Source organism: Ranitomeya variabilis, chromosome 4, assembly GCF_051348905.1.
Source record: "Ranitomeya variabilis isolate aRanVar5 chromosome 4, aRanVar5.hap1, whole genome shotgun sequence".
Taxonomy (NCBI): Eukaryota; Metazoa; Chordata; class Amphibia; order Anura; family Dendrobatidae; genus Ranitomeya; species Ranitomeya variabilis.
Genome location: NC_135235.1, coordinates 16,365,799 through 16,389,931, shown reverse-complemented (window position 1 = coordinate 16,389,931; position 24,133 = coordinate 16,365,799). Strand labels below are relative to the sequence as shown.

At 40.4% G+C, this 24,133-nt stretch overlaps 1 protein-coding gene and 1 long non-coding RNA gene across 6 annotated transcripts in view; one reads left to right on the top strand and one right to left on the bottom strand.

The window, feature by feature from the left end:
• The window catches only part of RBM20 (RNA binding motif protein 20), a 171,491-nt gene extending 164,458 nt beyond the window's left edge, over window positions 1-7,033 (top strand). Inside the window, exon 14 of the mRNA XM_077258045.1 lies at window positions 2,569-7,033. Coding sequence (XP_077114160.1) covers window positions 2,569-2,679 — 111 coding nt within the window. The 3' untranslated portion in view covers window positions 2,680-7,033. The remainder of the gene's footprint in view (window positions 1-2,568) is intronic.
• The window catches only part of LOC143769459 (uncharacterized), a 171,140-nt gene that overhangs the window by 137,309 nt on the left and 9,698 nt on the right, over window positions 1-24,133 (bottom strand). For 4 of the 5 annotated variants that reach the window (XR_013214405.1, XR_013214403.1, XR_013214402.1 and 1 more), the window contains exons 2-3: window positions 23,068-23,127; window positions 21,151-21,269 (exon numbers count right to left, since the gene is read on the bottom strand). This is a non-coding gene — a long non-coding RNA (uncharacterized LOC143769459). Of the gene's footprint in view, window positions 1-13,028; window positions 13,142-21,150; window positions 21,270-23,067; window positions 23,128-24,133 lie in introns of those variants that run through there. The other variant, XR_013214404.1, reaches the window with a different exon arrangement.

The following is a 24,133-nucleotide window of genomic DNA, read 5'->3' as shown; positions in this document are numbered from 1 at the left end:
GTCAGTATAGCTTCCACATCCCCAGAACTTGTCCCAACATTCTGGTTATATGTATCAGGTCAGTTTTGAGATCCTACCACCGGATCATAACAGTACAGCCAACAACGCTAGTGTGAAAGTAGCCTAATACACCAACCAGACTAAATGTAATGTAACAGAGGTAAACACTGGGGAGTGGAAGATGGGGTAAAACCAAACTGGGAGGAGTGGAATTTGCACACACCAAAAAACCTAGCAATAGTCTCAGATAAATCCTCCAAATTCATTCTCAAAACAATCACAAACCAAAATCTCCTAACCATGCAGCATAAACTAGCTCTGGCAATGTCTACTAGCCAGGGCCCAGATTATATAGGAGACAGGAGTGGCTAACAGTGAACAGCTGAGAGCCTTAATGCAGGAAAGCTTCCAAGACCTGTAAACTTAGCAGATTAACCCCTGCGCTGTTAAAAGAAACCTGCACTGTTTAATGTGAAGTGCATCTAAACAGTGCAGGTGTAGGAGAAATCAAAAGCTGCGGTCTTCTGGCTCGTATCGCTGTAAATCTGTGACACTAATTGATCACTTCTATATGATGCTTATACAACAGTCTCAGTTGGTTATTTGTGATGGATATACAGCAGAGTCTCAGTGTATTCTATGTTATCTATATACAACAGTTTAATTGTCTCCTATGTGATGCTTATATAGCAGTCGCAGTGTTTTTTTGTGATTTATATACAGTAGTCTCAGTGGATTCTATGTGATGTATACAGCATAATAAAGTGTATGATGTGGACCTTTGAATATAGTATGGTGCCTGGATGCTGGATGGAGAATGATGCTCAACTTATCTCTTTAGAGTTCCCCATAGGTGTGTGGTTGGGTCAGATCAGAGGACAATTTACCACTGAATCACTTTCACCCTGTTCCTTCTTCGGAAATGCAACAGATGTGTGTTTTTGCATCATTGTCATGTTGGAAAAGTGCTCGTCTACCACAAGGGCTCGGATTGATGGCGGCATCTTCTCTTTCAATATAGAGCAGTACATCTGTGAATTCACGATACCATAAATGAAATGTAGCCCACTAACACCAGCACTCGTGCACCCACACAAGGATACCACCACCACCAGATCTCACAGTACACACCATGCATTTTTGTACTCCTCACCTTTGCAATACCATACAATTTAAGCCATTAGTTACAAATACATTTCTTCTGCTCTCATCACTCTAGAGCATACCGTCCCACCAGTTTTCAATATCAAATCTTGTTTGTAATCCATGGCACACATTTGTGTTTACATGTATTATAGTTTACATGTATTTGTAGTAGTAGTGGAGGGGAGAAGAGGGAGGGGGAAGAGGGAAGTGGTAAAGGTAGGGGAGGAGAAAATAGGGAAGGACTACTAGGGAAGGACAAAAACAAAGGAGGACTAAGCAGTCCCACGAGGATCTTTGACAATGTATACAGAGCAGTGTTACACTCTTTAAGACATACAAAATATTGATATATATGAGCGTTTTAGGAAATGCATATACATTTTACATTTTGAGCGACGGAATAATTAGTTAATAATTGCTGACTACTCTCCCATATACTGGGATTAAGGGTAGATTTCCATCCATCTAGCCTATTTTTGAGCTTATTTCTTAAAATAGTTGTTGACAATTGCAAATTTGTATTCGTATAGTCTGTGCTGAGAGATTCTATCTACTATGAAAATGCGGGTAGATTTGGGTTTTTCTAATGGTATGCTATAGAGCTCTTAATGACTAAGAATATATGAATTAAAATAGGTCTTATGGTGGTACTAATATTTTCCAATTCTAGTGGTAAAAGTGCTGTTTGCGGGGCAATTTATATGTTGGGTGTAATTCTCAGTATCTGTATTATTCTGTATCCTGTGTGTAATTCTCAGTATATGCTCTTATTCTGCACAAATATACACTTTTCTTGTCTTATAGACAGAGTTGGCATTGATCCAGTCAGTATTGGTGTGTTTACTATTTTCTACATGTGCAAGTCTATGTAGAGATGCTAATAATTGTGGACAACCTGTTTAAAGGGGTCATCTCACATTTGGGATAGGGGGCAACTAGCTAGGTGTCTGACCAGTGGTGACCCCACTGATCCCGAGAATTGAGGCTCTAAATACTCCGTCGTGAATGGAGTAGTGGTTATTCATGTGCACATGCACTCCACCATTCACACATGGTTCTTGGCATCAGTGGCAGTCACAGTGGTCAAACCCCCAGTGATCGGAAAGTATATATTTTACACATACACACATTCATACTGTTAGAATAAAAACATGAAGTTATTTTTTTTTTTTACATTTTCCTATATTGCCAAAATCTCAAAGATCCAAAAATACAAATTACTTTAAAAAATATTTGAATAACTGAAAGAGAAAAAATGTAAAAGCTCTTAAAACCACATATATGAATGAAAAATTCAATGTGCAAGTCAAGAATGGGGGAGAATAATCTGGCCTTGAACTGATTAATGTTATAGTACTGTATAAACATTCTTGCAATCATTTTATACTGATGTGAAAACTTATGTTTTTACTTTTCACGCAGAATTATTTGTCAAGGTTGGCTCAAGAAGGCTCAGATATGAATGACAAGGAAACTACTGCGCCGCATGAGGATATTGGGATTGTTCCTCAGTTTCAAAAAAGTAAACCTTGAAAAGTTCGCCTACCATCCTGGTGTGGAAGAATCATGGTTATGGACTGTATGGACATTACCACGTGATACAGGTCGCATGAATAGTTGGAAATAAGAAGAAGAAAGTCACGGAAAAAAGATGTGCACGTCAGCATGTTAGTACATTGTGGAGAACAAAAAACTCTAACTCCAATTTGCTGGCTCTGAATCACTGGTCACATATAAATTTCTTCAGATGATGGGTTTAAGTAAGGAAGGTTATATATATGCACTCAAAATAGTAAAATCAAGCCAGACCCAAGACTGGGACTATTTCTCTTGCCCTCTTACAAAAATGCAAATTTTATTTAAGAAATACAAAATGCCACAAGAAATGATAAATTATCCTTTGATTTTATGGGATTTTTTTTGCAATATAAATGGGTAATAGTATACATTAAGCTTTTGCCTATAAAATGGGTGGGTTTAATTATTATAAGCATCGTGCCTTGCATAAATTGGCTCTCATATGCTGAAATGAGCCCGTGTGCCTTTTGTAAATGCATATTTTACTATGAAGAATATTTTATAAGATTCTGATTTTCTCAGGGATTTTTTTTCTTATAGAATTTTAGTTCATACAAATTATAATGTATTATTATGACCAGTACCAAGGAGCAAAAATGCATGACAAGTGATGTCAACTGAATTCAGATGTTTCAATGTCTCTAATATAACTGAAGCAACACTAATACTATACGCTACTGTCACTTTACTATCGGATTTTCAGTATCCAGCGGAATAGCAATGCACTGTTTTACTGCTGTAATTAGTTTTTACTTTGAAAGACTTATTATGTAGACTTATCAATTTATGTTTCTGAACTTAGACTAAGTAGTCTACTGAACCGAAAATAACCAGTTTAACATAACATGGTATAACCAAAATGTAAAGTATGTATAATGCACACTGCTGAGAAAAGTACAATGCTAATTTGTCAGAAATGATGATATTATAGATAAGGTCATTTACAAAGACATAGCTACAAAGTATCTAGATGTAGAAATCACTAGTCCATGGTACCGGACAGACTAAATAAGAACTAGTACTATATTTCACATGTAGTAGCTGGACCGCACTGACAGGTTTAGCATAGCTGCTCCTGTCAAAATAAATGATGGTTAAATAACAAGAAGGTAACAGGATAATATATCATAAGAGAAACAAAATGTGCTTAAATATTAGTTTTCACATTGGTTCTTAGATGAATATAGATCTGGCTGCTCTCCCATTCACCTATTTCTCATTAGGATGGAAAGGCTATTGATAAGATGACAGAGCTTTCATTTTGCATAAGCCAAGATGAGCAGCTTTTACATAGAAAAAAGGGAAGGTGAGGCTCGTATATAGCAGACAGAAAAGTTATGTTGGGAGAACTAGAAATGAAACAACTCATTTCCAGTTACAAACTCCATTATATCTTAGAAGTTTACCCACACAGATTTTTATTTTAAAGATGTTGTTTAATGAAGATGGCCACTTATGAGTCCACATTCTGGAACTCCAGTGATGACATCTATGAATAGCCATACACTTAGTGCAGAGCCGGGCTGGATCCACAAGAGTGGAATTTTTTTTTTTTATTTTTTTTTTAGAAGCACCACAATTTTGCTCAGAGTCTAAAATAAATCTATGCACTAGAAATAATGTATTAAAAAAAAAAAATAAATACTACTGAGGACACATTAACCGGACACTCCCAAGTCCAAAAAAGCTAAACATATACCTGCATAATTAAGTCCAGAAGTGTGAAATTGCCTGAATTAGTTCAATGCACTATTTTTCTATAACTTAAGCAGTTATTCTAAGAAAGTGGAATAGAGGGAATGACGGTAATAGAACACTGGCCAGTATAAACAGTGATTGTGGTCTATAATGTTTTCTAGCAGTCTCTTTGCAAACCATTAATCTCCTTGACACTTCATACAAAACCCTGGACTACATTGTTAGAGAGTGAATGAACGTGTATGTACAGTTTACGCCGCATCGCACTGAGCATTTTTTCGCCACTTACTAGAAACATCCTGTGTGATATGAGTTTTATTTAATAAAAATATTTAATTCCTAAGGACAATCCTTAGCATTCCTTCCCTGAAATGCAGTCAATCTCACTTCTGATATGAGCATATCAGCCACTCCAACGTGTTTTGTTAAGCTCTCTGGTCAATATGTATATAGGATATTACAATTTTAACAAGGTTTTTAACTTTGCCTATTTATAATGTGAATCTAAAAAAGCAAAATACGAAGAATATTTATATAAATTTTATATATTTTTCTGTGTTACTGTAATTTACTGCTCAGTATTTAGTTTTTCTGAATTAAGATTTACTACATGTGGAGCAGCACTGGTAAGAGGAGTGATATAGATTACTGCTGAGCTTTACTATGAGAGCATGTCCTGAATAATTGCAGTATAGTAAAGTTGCTTTATTGAGTTAAGAGAACATGAATCTACCAATAAAAGGAAGAAGCACCTAAGACTACACATTTTTCTGAAAGAAAACAGCCATAAATTAATTAGAGCCTTTCTTGTAGCCACCACTAGGAGGAGTCTCTGCTTACATTGGTACACAGCTGCAGTTATAGGGAGCCTATCAGCAGGATTGTGCTCAGTAACCTACTGACAGTGTCTTGCTGCCGTTATACTGATTACTATGATACCTGGTGATGAAATCCATCTTGTGGTTGTTGTTTAATCTTTATTTTCAGTTTTGAGTTAATGATATGCTCGTGTTTTGGGGCGACCTGTAGGGGGGGGGTCTTCATGTGGTGCACTGATTAGGTGTGCAATTCCTGCGTTGCAGCATCATCGAATGTGTAACGTGCAGTTCATTCTTTATATCATGCAATAAATACATTCATCAGAAAAATAAAGTATCTAAAAATGGCACCGGCTGCGCCTGCGCAGTAGTAGAAATTGACAATCCGATAGCTGCTACTGTGCAGGGGCCACAATCTTGCTAGTGAAAAAAAAAATCCTCCTCCAAGATGGCGCCGCCGGCACCTGTGCAGTACCAGCTATGGCCGATAGCTGCAACTGCCCAGGTGCCACCATCTTGGAGGAGCAATTTTCTTTTTCTCTAGCAAGAAAGCGCTGCCTGCGCAGTAGCAGCTATCAGATCTCTGATAGCTGCTACTGTGCAGTTGCGGCTGGCGCCATTTTCAGATCCTTTTTTCTGATGAATTTATTACATGATAAACAAGAATGAACTGCACATGACACATGCAATCATGCTGCAACGCAAGTACCGCCAGCTGCAAGTCATTTTTTCCAATATATATAGTATTATGTAAAATAGGGGGAAGGTTACTGAGGGATCAGTGACCTGTTAGAAGCCATACAGATGAAAACTGAAAATTAAAAGATTAAACAACAACAAGACGGATTTCAACAACCCAGATATCTTTTTAATCAGTGTAACGGCGCCAACCTGACACTGTCTGTAGGTTACTCAGCACGATGCTGCTGACAAGTTCCCTTTAACTTGAGTAGAAGGTGCCAAATTTTGTATGTGTGCTCTGCATGAAAAAAGTCTTCGAAAAAAAAAAAGTTGGTACATCTAAATGAAATTCACGTTATACAACATATGCAATTTTGTATTTCTGTTATGAATCATTGTTATCTATATTGTGCAAGTGCATGTCTGTCTAATAAATAAAAGCCCAATTGCTGAAATTATGTAAGCAGTCAGCTGTTATCATAAAAGAAGCCTGATGCTGGAGTGAGTCACAAACTGACAGATTTTCCCATACAGCAAACTTTGACTGATGTGACAGATTCCTTGTGAATGATCACCTTCATCTGCCAAAGAATGGTACAAGTAAAAAGCTGCATATGATTACAGATTATGGAGCTGTGGGCAGGTGGCTGACTACAGACATAATGACTGTAAACAAATAAAGTAACATAAAAGACACAGGATCATAAAATACAATATTGTCCAATCCTACATGTACCGCAAATGTCTATTTTACTTTAACCCTTCTGGGCACCCGGCTGTACATATATACGTCACAGTAATGGTGCGCATGTGTGAATCGGGCTCAGGAGCGGAGTCCAGTCAATTCTGGGCAGATGCCAGTTGTAATACATAGCCGGTATCTGCCTGTAAAAGCGTTGATGGGTGTGAACATCGATTGTTGCAGTTTAACCATTTAAATGCCATTGTTAATCACTGACAGTGGCATTTATATAGCCCGATCTCCACTACACGTGCTCATCGGTCCCCTGCATCGGAGGTTACGAAAGCAGCTGAGGGCCTGCTACATACCCCTGTCAATGCCATCCTGGTTCTCCAGCAGGTTAATGTTCTCTAGGGAAACTAAAAAAAAAAAAATACAGTAAAAAATGTAAAAAAAAGTAAAATAAAGAAAAAACTGTGATTATCTGGAATAAGTGAATCTTTGCGATATCTATTCCTGCACAATTCTAATAAGCACTGCTCCTGTGTGATTGTCTACAATCATAGCAGAGACTACAGTAAAGGCAGCTTAGTAAGCGCCAGTGAGTAAAAGCTCAAATTTCTCCAAGATTACTAAATAAGAAATGCAGAACAAAAATGTTTGCCATCTCAAAGTTGTCAAAAGGATATGACAGTTGATCGTGCACAATGAATAGCAGCTACATTATATGTCACACAGCACTTTTTTTTTTTTTTTTTTAGTACAACTATACATCCTAATGAGAAAATATATTTGGATCATCTTAACATTTAATAATCCTTTGGTTTAATCACTTGAATCCATGTGAAATGGATTGGGATACACTGAACACATAAAAAAAAAATTCAAAAATGAAGAATGAATTAAAGTGATATTACAACTAAAGCCTGATGATGGTAATTGGTATTATGGACACTGGGGGGCAGTGTGTTACCTATTTTTGCATAGTTTTTTTTTTTACTCATTTTACAGTATTGTGGTTAAAAAAAAAAAAAAAGATCCCAATGGTTTAATATTGGTGCCAACAATCCCAATAAGAGGCTTATGTTTTGCTGCTATGATGGGCAGATTCTTGATTGCTACTGCCTAATTTTCTTATGTATGTCTGGGCAAGTCTTCAATTCTGTACATTAGTGCCTTTCTGAACGCTTCTCTAAAAGTATTATTTACAGATATTAGGGACTTTAACACCCCTAAAATGCTGAGGTTACGATTGGTAAATCATACTTTAACTGGACCAGAGGATCAATTTATTAAGGCTTATGAAATCATGTTTATTTAACTTATGGCTTGTAAAACGATTGGACTCTAAAGATCTGTCACAAGTTTTCTTCACTTTTGTTTTATGAAAAAAAAAATATTCTGAATTATGTTTAATAATTATTTTAATAAAAAGATTTTTCATGCATAACAAACTTCTCTGTGTGATTCATTCACAAACCAACTAAGTAACAATAATATGAGGTTATTAAAAAAAATGTAGGGTTCTCGATCCCCACGAGAAAAGCCACGGAGTGTTGCGAGGATCCCGCACTGCATGCTAGGATCCCACAACTTGAAAATTTGAGCCCTACTTTTGCTAGATTGTAGGGTCTTTTAGGGATAGATTAGTGACATTTCTGGGAAGTTTTGATAAGTTATAGTTAGAAAAATCACCAGCCCACTGATTTCTTACATAAGGCGGCAGCAGACTGGTCATAGAGGCTCTTTAGACATTCTGGACACTTTGTTTTTGAAAATTTGTATAGATGAACAAGCACTTTATTCACTACGTGCAACACAGCAGATTCCAGTTCGGTTCATACCTGCTCCATGCAGCACATTATGCGATAAACTTGTATTTGAAAGTGGCGAAAATCCTGATGGTGAATCTGAACAGTACTTGGAACAAAGCCCAAATAGCAATGAACTGAGCAAAGCAAAAGAACATAGACAAAAAAGTAAAGTGTTGAAAAACATATAAAAAAAATGTAAGAGATTTTTTATTAAACCCCTTAGTGAGAGCCGATTTTGTACTTTATGACCAAGCCAATTTTTACAATTCTGACTACTGTCACTTTATGAGGTTATAGCTCTGGAACGCTTCAACGGATCCCACTGATTCTGAGAGTGATTTCTCGTGACATATTATACTTCATGTTAGCGGTAAAATATCTTTGATATGACTTGCGTTTATTCATGAAAAAAACGGAAATATAGCAAAAATTTAGAAAATTTTGCAATTTTAAAATTTTTAATTTTTGTGCCCTTAAATCAGTCACATCGAAAAAATAGTTATAACATTTCCCACATATCTTCTTTACATCAGCACAATTTTGGAAACATAATTTTTTTTGCTAGGACGTTATAAGGGTTAAAAGGTTGACCAGCGATTTCTTATTTTTCCAACGAAATTTACAAAACCATTTTTTTTAGGGAACACCTCACATTTGCAGTGAGTTTGGGGTAGTCAATATGACAGAAAGTACCCAAAAGTGACCCCATTCTAAAAACTGCACCCCTCAAGGTACTCAAAACCACTTTCAAGAAATTTGAGACTTTCACAAGAACTAAAGCAATGTGGAAGGAAAAAATGAACATTTTACTTTTTTTCACAAAAAATCTACTTTAGACCCAAACTTATTTATTTTCACAAGGGTAACAAGAGAAAATAGACCACAAAATTTGCTGTGCAATTTCTCCTGAGCACACAGATACCCTGTATGGGGGGAAAAGCCACTGTTTGGGTGCATGGAAGGGCTTGGAAGGGAGGGAGCACCGTTTGACTTTTTGAACACAAAATTGGCTGGAATCAATGGAGGGCACCATGTCGTGTTTGGAGACCCCTTAATGTACCTAAACAGTGAAAAAAAACAATTCTAACTCCAACCCTAAAGCAACTCTAACCCCAACCCTAACCCAACACACCCCTAACCCCAACCATAACCCTAACCCCAACTCTAACCCCAACACATCCCCAACCCTAACCCTATCCCCAACTCTAACCCAACCCTAACCCTAGCCAAACCCTAACCTAAGCTCTAACCCTAGCCCCAACCCTAACGGGAAAAAAAAATACATATTTTTGTTTTATTATTTGGGTGATAAAGAGGGTTTTGATATACTATTTTTTTTATTTTGATCACTGTGGTAGACCCTATGAAAATGAATCAATAGGAAAAATCTATTGTTGCTGGGTGCTGGTGGGCAGATCTCGGCAGGTGCACTGCACATGCACCCGCCATTTTCTTCACGGAAGACGACGCTGAGGGCTGGGGGACAAACCCGGAGGTACCGGGGGGTCTTGGGGGACCCTATTTCTCTCTCCTCTGGTATGCTAGATCATATCAAAGAAGAGAGAAATAAATGGGAAATCGGCCTTTTTTTCTTTTTTTGTGGTCGACCGCAACATTGGGGACGGTCAAAAGAGACTCGAATCATGTTCCCCGGGGTCTCATCTACCCCCGTAGCTGAGACCCCAGAGATTTTCCGATGCAGGGGGCGCTATATTCTTATTTAGCTGCGCTGTTAAAAAATTGTCGCTGAGGAATAAGTACCCTTAACTGCCACCGTTAAAAGGTATATCAGTGGTCGTTAAGGGGTTAAATAAACCTTCCCAAACATTTACTTTCATGTCCTCCTCCCTGCAAAGTAAAATGAAACCTTGTGGCATGTTTATACTGGCAGTTCTGAAGACAGTATGCAACTGCACCCTCAACTCACAACCACCTCCTGTTATTTTACTTATAGTCGCTAAATCACACAACAAAATAATAATTGTACTTATATAGCACCAACATATTCCGCAGCACTTTAAAATTAAATTGAATTTGTAAAGCTTCAGTTTTTGCCATCTTTTGCTCATAAAGACGCATAAAAGAGACACTTTTTTTGTTTTTGCTGGCCGTTGTACCTTTGGACATTGTGAATCAACAGCAAAAAAAAAAGAAAAACAACAACAACTCAGAATCAAGTGCATGTAAAGTGGACGCATCAGCAGGAACGGCTTTGTTGTCCAAGCTCCCAGCCGGGAGGAGGCAGAGGGGAGGGTCAGTCGCTGATCACTGCCCTCTCTCAATGTCCTGCACAGAGTTCGGATGACCAATAAAAATAAAAAACTAAAGCAAAGCAAAAAAACAAGACATGAAGACAGCTTAAGCCAAAGAAGTGGAATGAAGCATGAATAAAAGGTGACAGGTTTAACAGTCATATTTTACAACCAGTTTTCTCTAATACAGGCATCTATACACCATACTAGATTTACTAGCAGTTCACATCATAACCTGGCAAAATTAGACATCATTATTACAGCATACAGACTTGGCTTCCTTCACCTATAATAGGCCAGACAATAGTGCCAGCATTAAACTACTTCTTTGCACCCTCCCAAAAACCTCTCTAATAAAATCTCATTTCACAACATATGGCTGCATTCTATAAACAATCACTAAGGCATTTTTCATTATATAAGTAGTTACAACCAAACTGTTGATCAAGCCTCTGGGTAAAATAAGTTATTACTTTATCTGACTGGCTTTGTTAATCTATCCTAATATCCATATTCATAGTCAGAAAAACAAATGATGCTGTTGGTATTTGCTGTTAGATTTCAGCCTGTGATCAGTTGTAATCTATGTGCAAACCTGGCAGTAAGGGTATGTGCACACGTTGCGGACTGGCCTGTGGAATTTTCCTCACAGAATCTGAATCTCTTGGCAGAAAACGCAGACCAAAATGCTTGCGGATTTCATGCGGAATTGATGCGGATTGATATGCATTTTTTGATGTGCGGATTTGCCTTACTCAATGTATAGTCAATGGGTGCAGAAACGCTGCATTTCCGCACAAAGAATTAACATGCTGCGGAAAAAAACCCCACAGTGATTCCGCACGCTTTTTTCTGCAGCATGTGCACAGCGTTTTTGTATTTCCCATTAATTAACATTGTGTGCACAACGCATCAAAATCCACAACGTGTACACATACCCTAAGAGTCCCAAAAAGGGAAGGAGGGAAGCATTGTTTATAGTTAATGATAAAGGGAATTTGTCAGAATGATATATCCTCTCCAAACTGTTTATAGTCATGTGACTTTCTGAAAAATTATATTAGCCATACCCTTACTGATGCAATCTGTTGGTATCTGGCTGAAAAAAAAAAATCACCATTTTAATTCATACGCAAATAAAGGTTAAAGGGGTATTCCGATCTCCAAGATCCTATGCAATACGTAGTAGGTTTATTTTTACTATTATTAGCAAATATCTCCAATTAGAAATGTAGTATAGTTTTTCTGACTCGTTATGTCTCTTTCCTCATGTGCCAACATTGCAGGACCTAAGGCATCTATGGTTACGACCACAGATGTAGTGACAGTTAACTGGTTGCTAGTGGTCGTAATTATGGATACCTAAGGTCCTGCGATGCCCTTCAAAACAGGAAAAAGACATAGCGAATCACAAAAACTATATTACACTTCTAATCGGAGGAATTTGCTAATATTATTATTATTATTACACCTACCACATATGGGATAGGATCTTGGAGATGGGAATACCCCTTTAAGTACTCTGGGTGTGCCAAAGCACCTCCCAAGCCTCCGCCTCCCATGTTCCCAGCTCAGTGTCACTGTCAATCTAGCAGAGGAAGGTGGGGTTGAGCTGGCAATAGAAGCGTGGAGTCAGAGACTGTGAAGTGCTTTAGGATGCCCAGAGCACTAGAAAAAGAACTGGTCATCTCCAGAAACACGATTTACCTGCAGATATAGGGATAATCTGCAAGTAAATAGTGAGTAATCATGCTTGCTGCCTTACTGGAGCCACAGTTACTGGGAGAAAATAAAGTTATATTCTCCCTGCGACCACTCCTTTCCATTTATTTGGGCACTGCAGTAAGCTAGATGTAACAGTCACCACTCACTACACATGACCATGCTGTCATTACTCACCAACACTTTTTGACTGACAACCTGCCATGCACACAAACGCTGCTCTCACATGATGCACACACACTGGAGTCTGAGAGCAACAGATTGCATCAGTAAAGGTGTGGATGACATTATGTTTCAAAGAGCATTACGATAAATAGTTTGGGGCGACGACTGGTCGATCATTCTGAGAGATTCCCTTGAAGTAATATTAATACTTCATAGAGTCTGGCTTTGTTGGTCAATAACATGCTATCCCTAACTTGTTCCTTTGATTTTGTGGTTTAGCGTTGTCACAAAAGTGTTACATCATGTGTAATGATCTAATAACAGCTAAATCCAAAGGTCATTGCTCCCTGCTGATTCTCCTGGATCTCTCTGCTGCATTTGACACTGTGGATCACCAGCTCCTTCTCACTATGCTCCGCTCTATAGGCCTCAAGGAAACAGCCGTCTCCTGGTTGTCCTCCTACCTCTCTGACCGCTCCTTCACTGTATCCTTTGCCGGCTCCTCTTCCTCTCCTCGTCCCCTTACTATTGGGGTTCCGCAGGGCTCAGTCCTAGGCCCCCTCCTCTTCTCTCTATACACGGCCCCTATTGGACAAACAATCAGCAGATTTGGGTTCCAGTATCATCTCTATGCTGATGACACCCAATTATACACTTCTTCCCGTCATCACCCCTACCCTAATTCAAAATACCAAGGATTGTCTGTCCTCTAACATCATGTCCTCCCTCTATCTGAAACTAAATCTCTCCAAAACGGAACTTCTTGTGTTTCTCCCTTCTACTAACCTCACTCTTCCCAACATCGAAATTACTCTGGAGGGTTCAACCATAACTCCCAAGCAGCATGCCCGCTGTCTTGGGGTCATATTCGACTCCGAACATTCCTTTACTCCCTATATCCGATCACTCACTCGCTCTTGTCACCTACATCTTAAAAACATCTCCAGAATCCGACCTTTTCTCACCTTTGAAACTGCTAAGACTCTTAGGGTACCGTTACACAAAACGATTTACCAACGATCACGACCAGCGATACGACCTGGCCGTGATCGTTGGTAAGTCGTTGTGTGGTCGCTGGAGAGCTGTCCCCCCATTTCCATGTAGATTGTAAGCTTGCGAGCAGGGACCTCACCCCTAATGTCACTGTTTAAATTGTCTTAACTTGTATTGAATTTGTCTGTATATGTCCCCACTTAATTGTAAAGTGCTGCGGAATATGTTGGCGCTATATAAATAAAGATTATTATTATTATTGTGTACCACTCAATTATGTAGTCAGCTCATGATTCACTTGTGCGCACAAATACTAGTTATTTGTATATCTATTGTATTTTACTCTGAAAGTTCATGTGCCACTTACTATTTATTGCTCACCAATATGGAGTTTCAGAGTGCATGCTGGTAATTGGGGACTTGACTGCACATCAATTTTGTTTTACCAATATCAAACAAATGTACAAGCCCTGCACTGCCCATCATGAAAAGTGCAATTACAAAAGTGAAGCTGTTTCGGGCAGCCCCATAGACCGTGAATACTATTTCTCTGTGATTTTCCTAAATGGTTAACCCCTTCATGACCCAACCTATTTTGACCTTAATGACCTGGCCATTTTTTGCAATTCTGACCAGTGTCCCTTTAAGAGGTAATAACTCAAGAACGCTTCAACGGATCCTAGCGATTCTGAGACTGTTTTTTCGTGACATATTAAGCTTCATGTTAGTGATAAATTTAGGTTGATAATTTTTGCATTTATTTGTGAAAAAAACCCTGAAATTTGGCGAAAATTTTGAAAATTTTGCAATTTTCAAATTTTGAATTTTTATTCTGTTAAACCAGAGAGTTGTGACACAAAATAGTTAATAAATAACATTATCCACATGTCTACTTTACATCAGCATAATTTTGGAAACAAATGTAGTTTTTTTTTGGACGTTACAAGGGTTAAAATTTGATCAGCGATTTCTCATTTTTACAACAAAATTTACAAAACCATTTTTTTAGGGACCACCTCACATTTGAAGTCAGTTTGAGGGGTCTATATGGCTGAAAATACCCAAAAGTGACACCATTCTAAAAACTGCACCCCTCAAGGTGCTCAAAACCACATTCAAGAAGTTTATTAACCCTTCAGGTGCTTCACAGCAGCCGAAGCAACATGGAAGGAAAAAATTAACATTTAACTTTTTAGTCACATTTTTTATTTTCCCAATGGTAAAAGGATAAACTGGAACCCGAAAGTTGTACAATTTGTCCTGAGTACGCCGATACCCCATATGTGGGGAGGAATCACTGTTTGGGCGCACGACAGGGCTCGGAAGGAAAGGAGCGCCATTTTACTTTTTGAATGAAAAATTGGCTCCAATCTTTAGCGGACACCATGTCGCGTTTGGAGAGCCCCTGTGTGCCTAAAGATTGGAGCTCCCCCACAAGTGACCCCATTTTGGAAACTAGGCGCCCCCAAGGAACTTATCTAGATGCATAGTGAGCACTTTCAACCCCCAGGTGCTTCACAAATTGATCCGTAAAAATGAAAAAGTACTTTTTTTTTTTTTTTCACAAAAAAATTCCTTTAGCCTCAATTTTTTAATTTTCTCATGGACTACAGGATAAAATGGATCTTAAAATGTGTTGGGCAATTTCTCCTGAGTACACCGATACCTCACATGTGGGGGTAAACCACTGTTTGGGCACACGGCAAGGCTCCGAAGGGAAGGAGCGCCATTTGACTTTTTGAATGAAAAATTAGCTCCAATCGTTAGCGGTCACCATGTCGCATTTGGAGAGCCCCTGTGTGCCTAAACATTTGAACTCCCCCACAAGTGACACCATTTTGGAAACTAGACCCCCCAAGGAACTCATCTAGATGTGTGATGAGCACTTTGAACCCCCAAGTGCTTCACAGAAGTTTATAACGCAGAGCTATGAAAATAAAAAAAAATCATTTTTCTTTGCTCAAAAATTATTTTTTAGCCCACAATTTTTTTATTTTCACAAGGGTAGCAGGAGAAATTGGACCCCAAACGTTGTTGTCCAGTTTGTCCTGAGTATGCTCATACCCCACCCATATGTGGGGGTAAACCACTATTTGGGCGCATGGCAGAGCTCAGAAGGGAAGTAGTGATGTTTTGGAATGCAGACTTTGATGGAATGGTCTGCGGGCGTCATGTTACGTTGGCAGAGCCCCTGATGTGCCTAAACAGTAGAAACCCCCCACAATTGACCCCATTTTGGAAACTAGAGCCCCCAAGGAACTTATCTAGATGTGTGGTGAGCACTTTGAACCCCCAAGTGCTTCACAGAAGTTTATAACGCAGAGCCGTGAAAATAAAAAATCTTTTTTTTCCCCCACAAAAATAATTTTTTAGCCCCCATTTTTTTTATTTTTCCAAGCGTAACAGGAGAAATTAGACCCTCAAAATTGTTGTACAATTTTTCCTGAGTACCCTGATATCCCACATGTGGGGGTAAACCACTGTTTCGGCACACGTCGGGGCTCGGAAGGGAGGGAGCACCATTTGACTTTTTGAATGCAAGATTGGCTGGAATCAATGGTGGCGCCATGTCGTGATTGGAGACCCCCTGATGTGCCTAAACAGTGGAAACCCCTCAATTCTAACTCCACCACTAACCCCAACACACCCCTAACTCTAACCATAACCGTAATCACAACCCTAACCCCAACACACCCCTAATCACAACCCTAACCCCAACACACCCCTAACCCTAATCCCAACCCTAACCCAAATCCCAACCCTAACCCCAACACACAACCAACCCTAATCCCAACCCCAACCATAACCCTAACCACAAGCCTAACCCTAACCTCAACACACCCCTAACCCTAATCTTAACCCTAATTCCAACCCTAACTCTAGTTCCAGCCCTAACCCTAAGGCTATGTGCCCACATTACAGATTCGTGTGTGGATTTTTCCGTACCGTTTTTGAAAAATCCGCAGGTGAAACGCACTGCGTTTTACTTGCGGATTTACTGCGGATTTCCAGTGTTTTCCTATTGAGGAACAGGTGTAAAACATTGCGGAATCCACACAAAGAATTGACATGTTGCGGAAAATACAACGCGTTTCCGCGCGGTATTTTCCGCACCATGGGCACAGCGGATTTGGTTTTCCATAGGTTTACATGGTACTGTAAGCGTGATGGAAAACTGCTACGAATCCGCAGCGGCCAATCCGCTGCGGATTCGCAGCCAAATCAGCACCGTGTACACATAGCCTAATTCTAACCCTAATTGCAACCCTAACCCTAGCCCTAGTTCTAACCCTAACCCTAGTGGAAAAATAAAAATAAATATATTTTATTTATTTAATTATTTTCCCTACCTATGGGGGTGATAAGGGGGGGCTTTATTTACTATTTTTTTTATTTTGATCACTGTGATAGGTTTTATCACAGTGATCAAAATGTACCTGTAACGAATCTGCCTGCCGGCAGATTCGGCGGGCGCACTGCGCATGCGCCCGCCATTTTGGAAGATGGCGGCGCCCATCGAAGATGCCGAACGGAACTCCCAGGACTCCAGCGGTACGGGGGGTGGGATCGGACAGCGGGGGGGGCACCGGAGGGGAGAGGAGAGAGGAAAGCAGCAGAGGGCAGCAGAGCATTGAATGGAGGGGAGCAAAGACTGACAGCGGAGGCAGATCGCCGCTGTCAGTCGGTGGGGAGGTCAGATCGCGGTCTCCAGCCATGGCCGATGATATTGCAGCATCGGCCATGGCTGGATTGTAATATTTAACCAAATTTCATAGGTGAAATATTACAAATTGCTCTGATTGGCTGTTGAAAATGCAACAGCCAATCAGAGCGATCGTAGCCACATGGGGGCAAAGCCACCATCCTGGGCTGAAGTACCACTCCCCCTGTCCCTGCAGATCGGGTGAAATTACAGTTAACTCTTTCACCCGATCTGCAGGGACGCGATCCCTCCATGACGCCACATAGGCGTAACAGGTCGGATTGGCACCGACTTTCATGACGCCTACGTGGCGTCACAGGTCGGGAAGGGGTTAATGGAAATGAGTCACCATAATGTTCAAATCTTCAATTGATAGAGGATAAATCACATTTTATTGGATCAACTTCTCAATGATGAAAGGATTTCTTAAAAAAAAAAAAAATCTAAATGCACCAAATTCTTCTGTACAAGAGTTTCCAAACATTTTATAGGCTGCAAAGAATTGAAAATGGTCATTTGTTGAATTAAGCATTAAGAGTTTACATTTACTGAGATCAAAAGCTTTTTCAATCAAAAACAGGCCAAGTTACATGTAATATGGGACCCTTCTTTGTTATCCCCTTTACAATTATTGAATCCATTGAACTTGTGAGTTTTTGGAGAGTTTCTGCTTGAACTTCTTTGCAGGATGTCACAATCGCCTCCAGAGCTGCTGTTCTGATGTGAACGTCCTCCTGCCCTCATAGATCTTTTGCTTGAGGATACTCCAAATGTTTTCAAGGGATAAGGTTAAGGGAGGATGGTGGTCGCACATGAGCTTCTCTCTTTTTATGCCCATTGCAGCCAATGACTCAGAGGTTTCTTTGCAGCATGAGATGGGGTATTGTCATCCATGAATAGAAGTTTGCTATGGATGGCACGGTTCTTCTTTTTGTACTTTGGAAGAAAGTGATCACTCAGAAACTCTATACACTTTGCCGAGGTCATTTTCATACCTTCGGGACCCTAAAGGGGCTACCAGCTCTCTCCACAAAACACCACCTCTCTGCTGCTGTCACAGCCTTGTTGGGACATGGCTGCCGTCCACAAACCATCCACTACTCCATCAATCTGGACCATCTGGGATTGCACAGCATAATCTGTAAATTAGACTGTTTAAAATTAGTGTTCATGTATGTCTGAGCCACTGCAACTGTTTCTACTTGTGAGTGCTGTTTAGGGGTGGCCGAAAAGTAGGTCTATGCACCAATACCAAGGGATGTCAAACTCAAATGCACAATGGCCAAAATTAAAAAATTTAACAACGCTGCGAGCCAACTTTAATATTTATTAACAAAATGTCTACAATTGAGGAAGTTTTTTTCTTATCAGCAAATATAACTGTAAACCTTGTCATATGAAAACAAACTTGTTTTGCTTAAACATTGAATTTGGAACAAGCAAAGCTTAAAGGGAATCTGTTGCCATCTAAAGGCAGCATAGCATGGTGGAAAAGACCCTGATCCAAGCTATGTATCACTTACTGAGTTGCTTGATATAATTTTGATAAAATCTCTGCTTTATTTGCTGCAGATCTAGCAGTTATTTGCACAATGAGCTCTGTATATAATGAGCTCTTTATAACCCCACCCACACCACTGATTGGCAGCTTTCTGTCCATGTACAATCAGTGGTGTGGGTGGGGTAATACAGAGCTCAAGAATATGCTTGACTACTTGGCAGCAGTGTTACCAGTCATCTAATAATAATCTCCTGCTGATAATACAGTGATAAGATAATGAATTAAAATGACAATCCTAATTTGACATAAATAGGTGAGATTTGATATACTGTATGTATATAATCAAATCTACTTATGGAAAATTAGGATTGTTATTTTAATTCATTACACTATAAAATAACTATTTTAATGTAGTACAATAAAAGATTTATTGACCCACTAGAGAGGGTTCATTTCTAGTGGGGCTTTTCCCCTTTACACCTTTTTGGATTAGACCACATACCCTTCCCAGGTCATTCATCTCCATTTGTGGTTATTTCAATCTGTATTGAAGGGAACCTGTCACCCCCCCCCCAGGCGGTTTTAACTAAAAGAGCCACCTTGTGCAGCAGTAATGCTGCATTCTGACAAGGTGGCTCTTTTAGTTCTGGGTGCTGTAACTGCAGAAATAATCCGTTTTGTAATTTGTCCTAAATACCTTGTCTTCAGTCAAGGAGGCAGGCCTTTCCCCCCTGCTGCAGACGCCACACAGCCGTCACTCAAATCTTCTCCTCAGCGCTGTTTTGAAATGATCCGGCGCCTGCGCTCTTTTCTCCTGCTTTGGGCAGGCGCAGTGAGTGCTGCCCGTCTGTCATCATATGCAGTCCAGCTGACTGCGACTGTGCGGACACCCTGCCTGTGAATCCCAGCCCCGCAGTGTCTTCTTATTTATTCATACTACGGGGCTGGGATTCACAGGCTGCGTGACGGCTGCGTGGCGTCTGCAGCAGGGGGGGAAACGCCTGCCTCCAGGACTGAAGAAAGGTATTTGGGACAAATTACAAAACGGATTATTTCAGCAGTTACAGCACCCAGAACTAAAAGAGCCACCTTGTCAGAATGCAGCATTACTGCTGCACAAGGTGGCTCTTTTAGTTAAAAACGCCTGGGGGGGTGACAGGTTCCCTTTAAATCATTGCATGAGTGCTACCTGTGCCCGGCTTGTAGAGGAGAATGGGAGTGCGTGCTGATATAAGTAGAAGAGGAGGGAACTTCCTGCTCAGGTGAATGCTGGTCAGGAAGTGAGTCATAGCTGGGTGTGCGTTACTATGAGGCGTGTTGTAAAAAGCTTGGCAGTAACCAGGGAGCATTGCTACACTGGAAAAGCTGAACTGGTAGTAGAAGCATGCGCTGTCTACCTGCAGGCCAGCTCTAGTAGACATTTGAAATTTTCTCAGGTTGTCTCGCAATGTAATTATAGTTGACCCGCCGAACAGTTTGACATGTATGCTCTGTCGGATCCTACACCTTTGTTTGCGGGACTTCAGAGGCACCTGCAGTTTCATATACCCGTTTTCTGCTTTGTAATGGTATTTAAGCAGCTGCTCTCTTAGTTCATGTTCACACATTCATTATTTGGTATTTCACATCAGTATTTGTAAGCCAAAACCAGAAATCGGTGAAAATGCAGAAGTGGTGATGTGTTTCTATTATACTTTTACTTTATTCCGCTCCTGATTTTGGCTTCTAAATAATGATAAAAAATACTGACCAAATACTGAATGAACATGGCCATAATCCAATGAATTTGGCTAGCAGAAACTTTCCTCATTATGCCTATATCTGCACAGACCCGCCTGTGCGTTTTATCAGGCACAAATCTCTTCACAGTATGATGATCATGCTTAAAGCATAACTGTTGTTTTAATTTGTATTTCATACATCAATTTTACACGTGAAAGTAAGAAGGTTTGCAATATCTCTTATCAGAGAAATGGCTCATTTCTCTTCCAGGATTGATCATTATCAACATTCTTACCTCTGGGGTAAAATCTGTGTTCAGTGAAGACAGATTTTTATATTTCTGCGATAGGAGATGGAAGTTATTGCGGATAAGATTCCATGTAGATTGGAGGAGCTAGCGGAAGAGCTCATCCTCCCTCCGCCTACATAGATTAAAGTTGCTACTGATGAGATGCCATCTCAGTAATATAAAAGTCTAGCTTCATCAAATAAATACTTTTTTTCCCAGAATTCAGAATTTTGAGAATGAATTATCAGTCCTGGAGGGAAAAAGAAGATTTCTCTCATGAGATATATACCAACGCTTCTTATTTTTATGTGTACAATTAAGTTATGAAATAAAAATCAAAACGCAGATTACTCTAAGTTTTCGTGAAATATATAATGTTTTCATACCTTGTCCAAGGAATTGCATTATTCGATGCTTTTCGTCAGTGTTCAGATCCTTTTTCTTTCAGACACTACTTGACACCTGTGTCTGCTTAATAATGTGGAACGTGCTTCTTAAAGGGAACCTGTCAGCAGGATTGTGCACAGTAACCTACAGTGTCAGGTCTGCGCCGTTATACTGATTACAATGATAGCTTGGTTGATGAAATCCATCTTGTGGTGGTTTCTTAGTCTTTATTTTCAGTTTTTAGTTTAATGATATGCCCGTGCCCTGGAGCGAGCCTGGGGGGGGGTTCTATATGTGGTGCTCTGATTAATGCAGACAGTGACCTGTCATTCCTCAGTGACCTGCCTCTAGTTTGCACAATGAATACGTGTACATACTGAAGAAAAGAAAAAAACGCTTCTGCAGGCAGGCACCTGCGCTGCAGCATAATCGCATGTTTAGTGTCCAGTTAATAACTATTCTTGATGTTATTGAGCAAGTACAAAAAAAAAAAAATCAATTTCGGTGTGTATAGAGATCGGATAGCTGTTATTACGTAGGCGGTGCCATCTTGCTGGAGAAAAAAAATTTCCTCCTCCAAGATGGCGCCGCCCGCGCCTGCGCAGTAGCAGCTCTCGGATCTAACTGATGTGATAATTAGCATCTAATAGGTTAAACTGCTGAGATCGTAGTCATTTGATGGTGTCCCCTCAATCCATTCCATATACTAATTGTGCATATGGGATGTAACTATGTCATTCATGTATTCTCAGGAGGTTAAAGGGAATCTGAATCTGTCACCCCAAAAATGGCCTATAAATAGTGATGAGCGAGTGTACTCTTTGCTCGGGTTTTCCCCCAGCACGCTCGGGTAACCTCCGAGTATTTATGACTGCTTGGAGATTTAGTTTTCATCGCAGCAGCTGAATGATTTACAGCTAGTAGCCAGCCTAAGTACATGTGGGGGTTGCCTGGTTGCTAGTGAATCCCCACATGTAATCAAGCAGACTAGTATCTGTAAAGCATTCAGCTGCCGGGATGAAAACTAAATTTCTGAGCAGTCATAAATACTCGGAGGTCATGAGAGCGTGCTTGGGAAAATCCGAGCAAAGAGTACACTTGCTCATCACTACCTATAAACTAAGGCCACCGACATCAGGGCTTATCTACAGCATTCTGTAATGCTGTAGATAAGCCCCCGATGTATCCTGAAGGATAAGAAAAACAGGTTATATTATACTCACCCAGTGGCGGTCTCGCTATGGTCCGATCCGATGGGCGTCGCGGTCCGGCGCCTCCCATCTTCATACGATGTTGTCCTCTTGTCTTCTTGCCGCGGCTCCTGCGCAGGTGTACTTTGTCTGCCCTGTTGAGGGCAGAGCAAAGTACTGCAGTGCGCAGGCGCCGGGAAAGGTCAGTGAGGCCTGGCGCCTGTGCACTGCAGTACTTTGCTCTTCCCTCAACAGGGCAAATCAGTACGCCTGTGCAGGAGCCGGGGCAAGAAGAGGACGTGATCGTATGAAGATGTGAGGCGCCGGACCCAGACCACGACGCCCATCGGGCAGGACCGCAGCGGAACGCCCCTGGGTGAGTATAATATAGCCTGTTTTTCTTATCTTTCAGGATACATCGGGGGCTTATCTACAGCCTTACAGAATGCTGTAGGTAAGCCCCTGATGCCGGTGGCCTTAGTTTATAGGCCATTTTTGGAGTGACAGATTCCCTTTAAGCTGTGTCCTTTGCACAGATGCAGACAGAATTTTTCCTTGTACTTGTATGATTGAGGGACATTCAGTTGGGGATTTGGAGGTTTGCACTGTAGAAATGCAGATCTAGTCCACTATACTATCGCCCCAAAATAACTAAAACAATACAATCTCGTTGTCACCTTTCCCATAATTAGAAAAATGAAATATTAAAATAATGTAATGACTAACCTGTCTTGCATCTTTAAACGCTAAGTCTTGCCTTCATAGAAGAAAAAGGAATTGATCAGTCTGTGAAGATTGAAAGTATAAATACAAGTCACATAATGAAATAAATAAAAAAAGCTTAGGCTACGGCTACACAGTCACTTTGATCCTTTGGCAACAATTCCAAGACAAATCAGGCAATGAAAATTTTTTGCATGATTTGCTGAGGTGCAGATATTGTAGGGCTGCAATTTTGCTGAAAAACACCCAAAGTCACGGGCTGCATGTGTTGGATTTTTTGCAATGGTTATGTGTTAGTAAGTCTCAGGTCACAGAGCAACCCCACAATCATACGATGTCACAATACTACACCGGGATCATTGTGTCACTCAGTGGCCCTCATGTAAAATATTATGTGTACTCTACATTTGGTATCTATTCTCTGGTAACTGTCAAATAATGAATACAGATATATAGTGTGTGTTTGTGAATATTTAAAGTAAACTTTCACAATTATGCAAATGTTGTTCCTTAAAGGGGTTGTCTGGTGAAAACCAGGAATCATCTATACGTTAGGTGGTAACTTGTTGAACGGCGGGGGTCTGATCGTTGGGATACGCACCAAGCAGCAGAAAGGGTCACTTTCATCCCCATTAGAATGGAGCGGCAGTGTGCATACTTGACCGCTGTTACCTATGGGGCTGTTAAGTGATGTGCTTGGCTTTTTCCCATAGCCACAGAAAATGAATGGGGTGGCTAGGATAAAAGTGACCTGCACGTGGTAAATATTCTCCAATCTACTGATCCCAGGATTTAGGTCCTCACTAGTGTTGATAGAATAGCTTTGGATACGTGCTTATCCGAATAGCTGCCACGGGAACCTGGATACCTGGAGCTCCCGATAATCAGCTGTTCGGCACCGCAGCTGCGTGTGTCGCTGCTGTGTGACAGTCACAACACATGCATGGAGAGCCTGCTTGTTGGGCTCTCCATGCATGTGTTGTGACTGTAAAACACCTCTCCCCATAGAGTGCGAGCCATATCTGTGCTTTACTCACAGCACTTCATAATCACGCAGGAGGTTAGACCA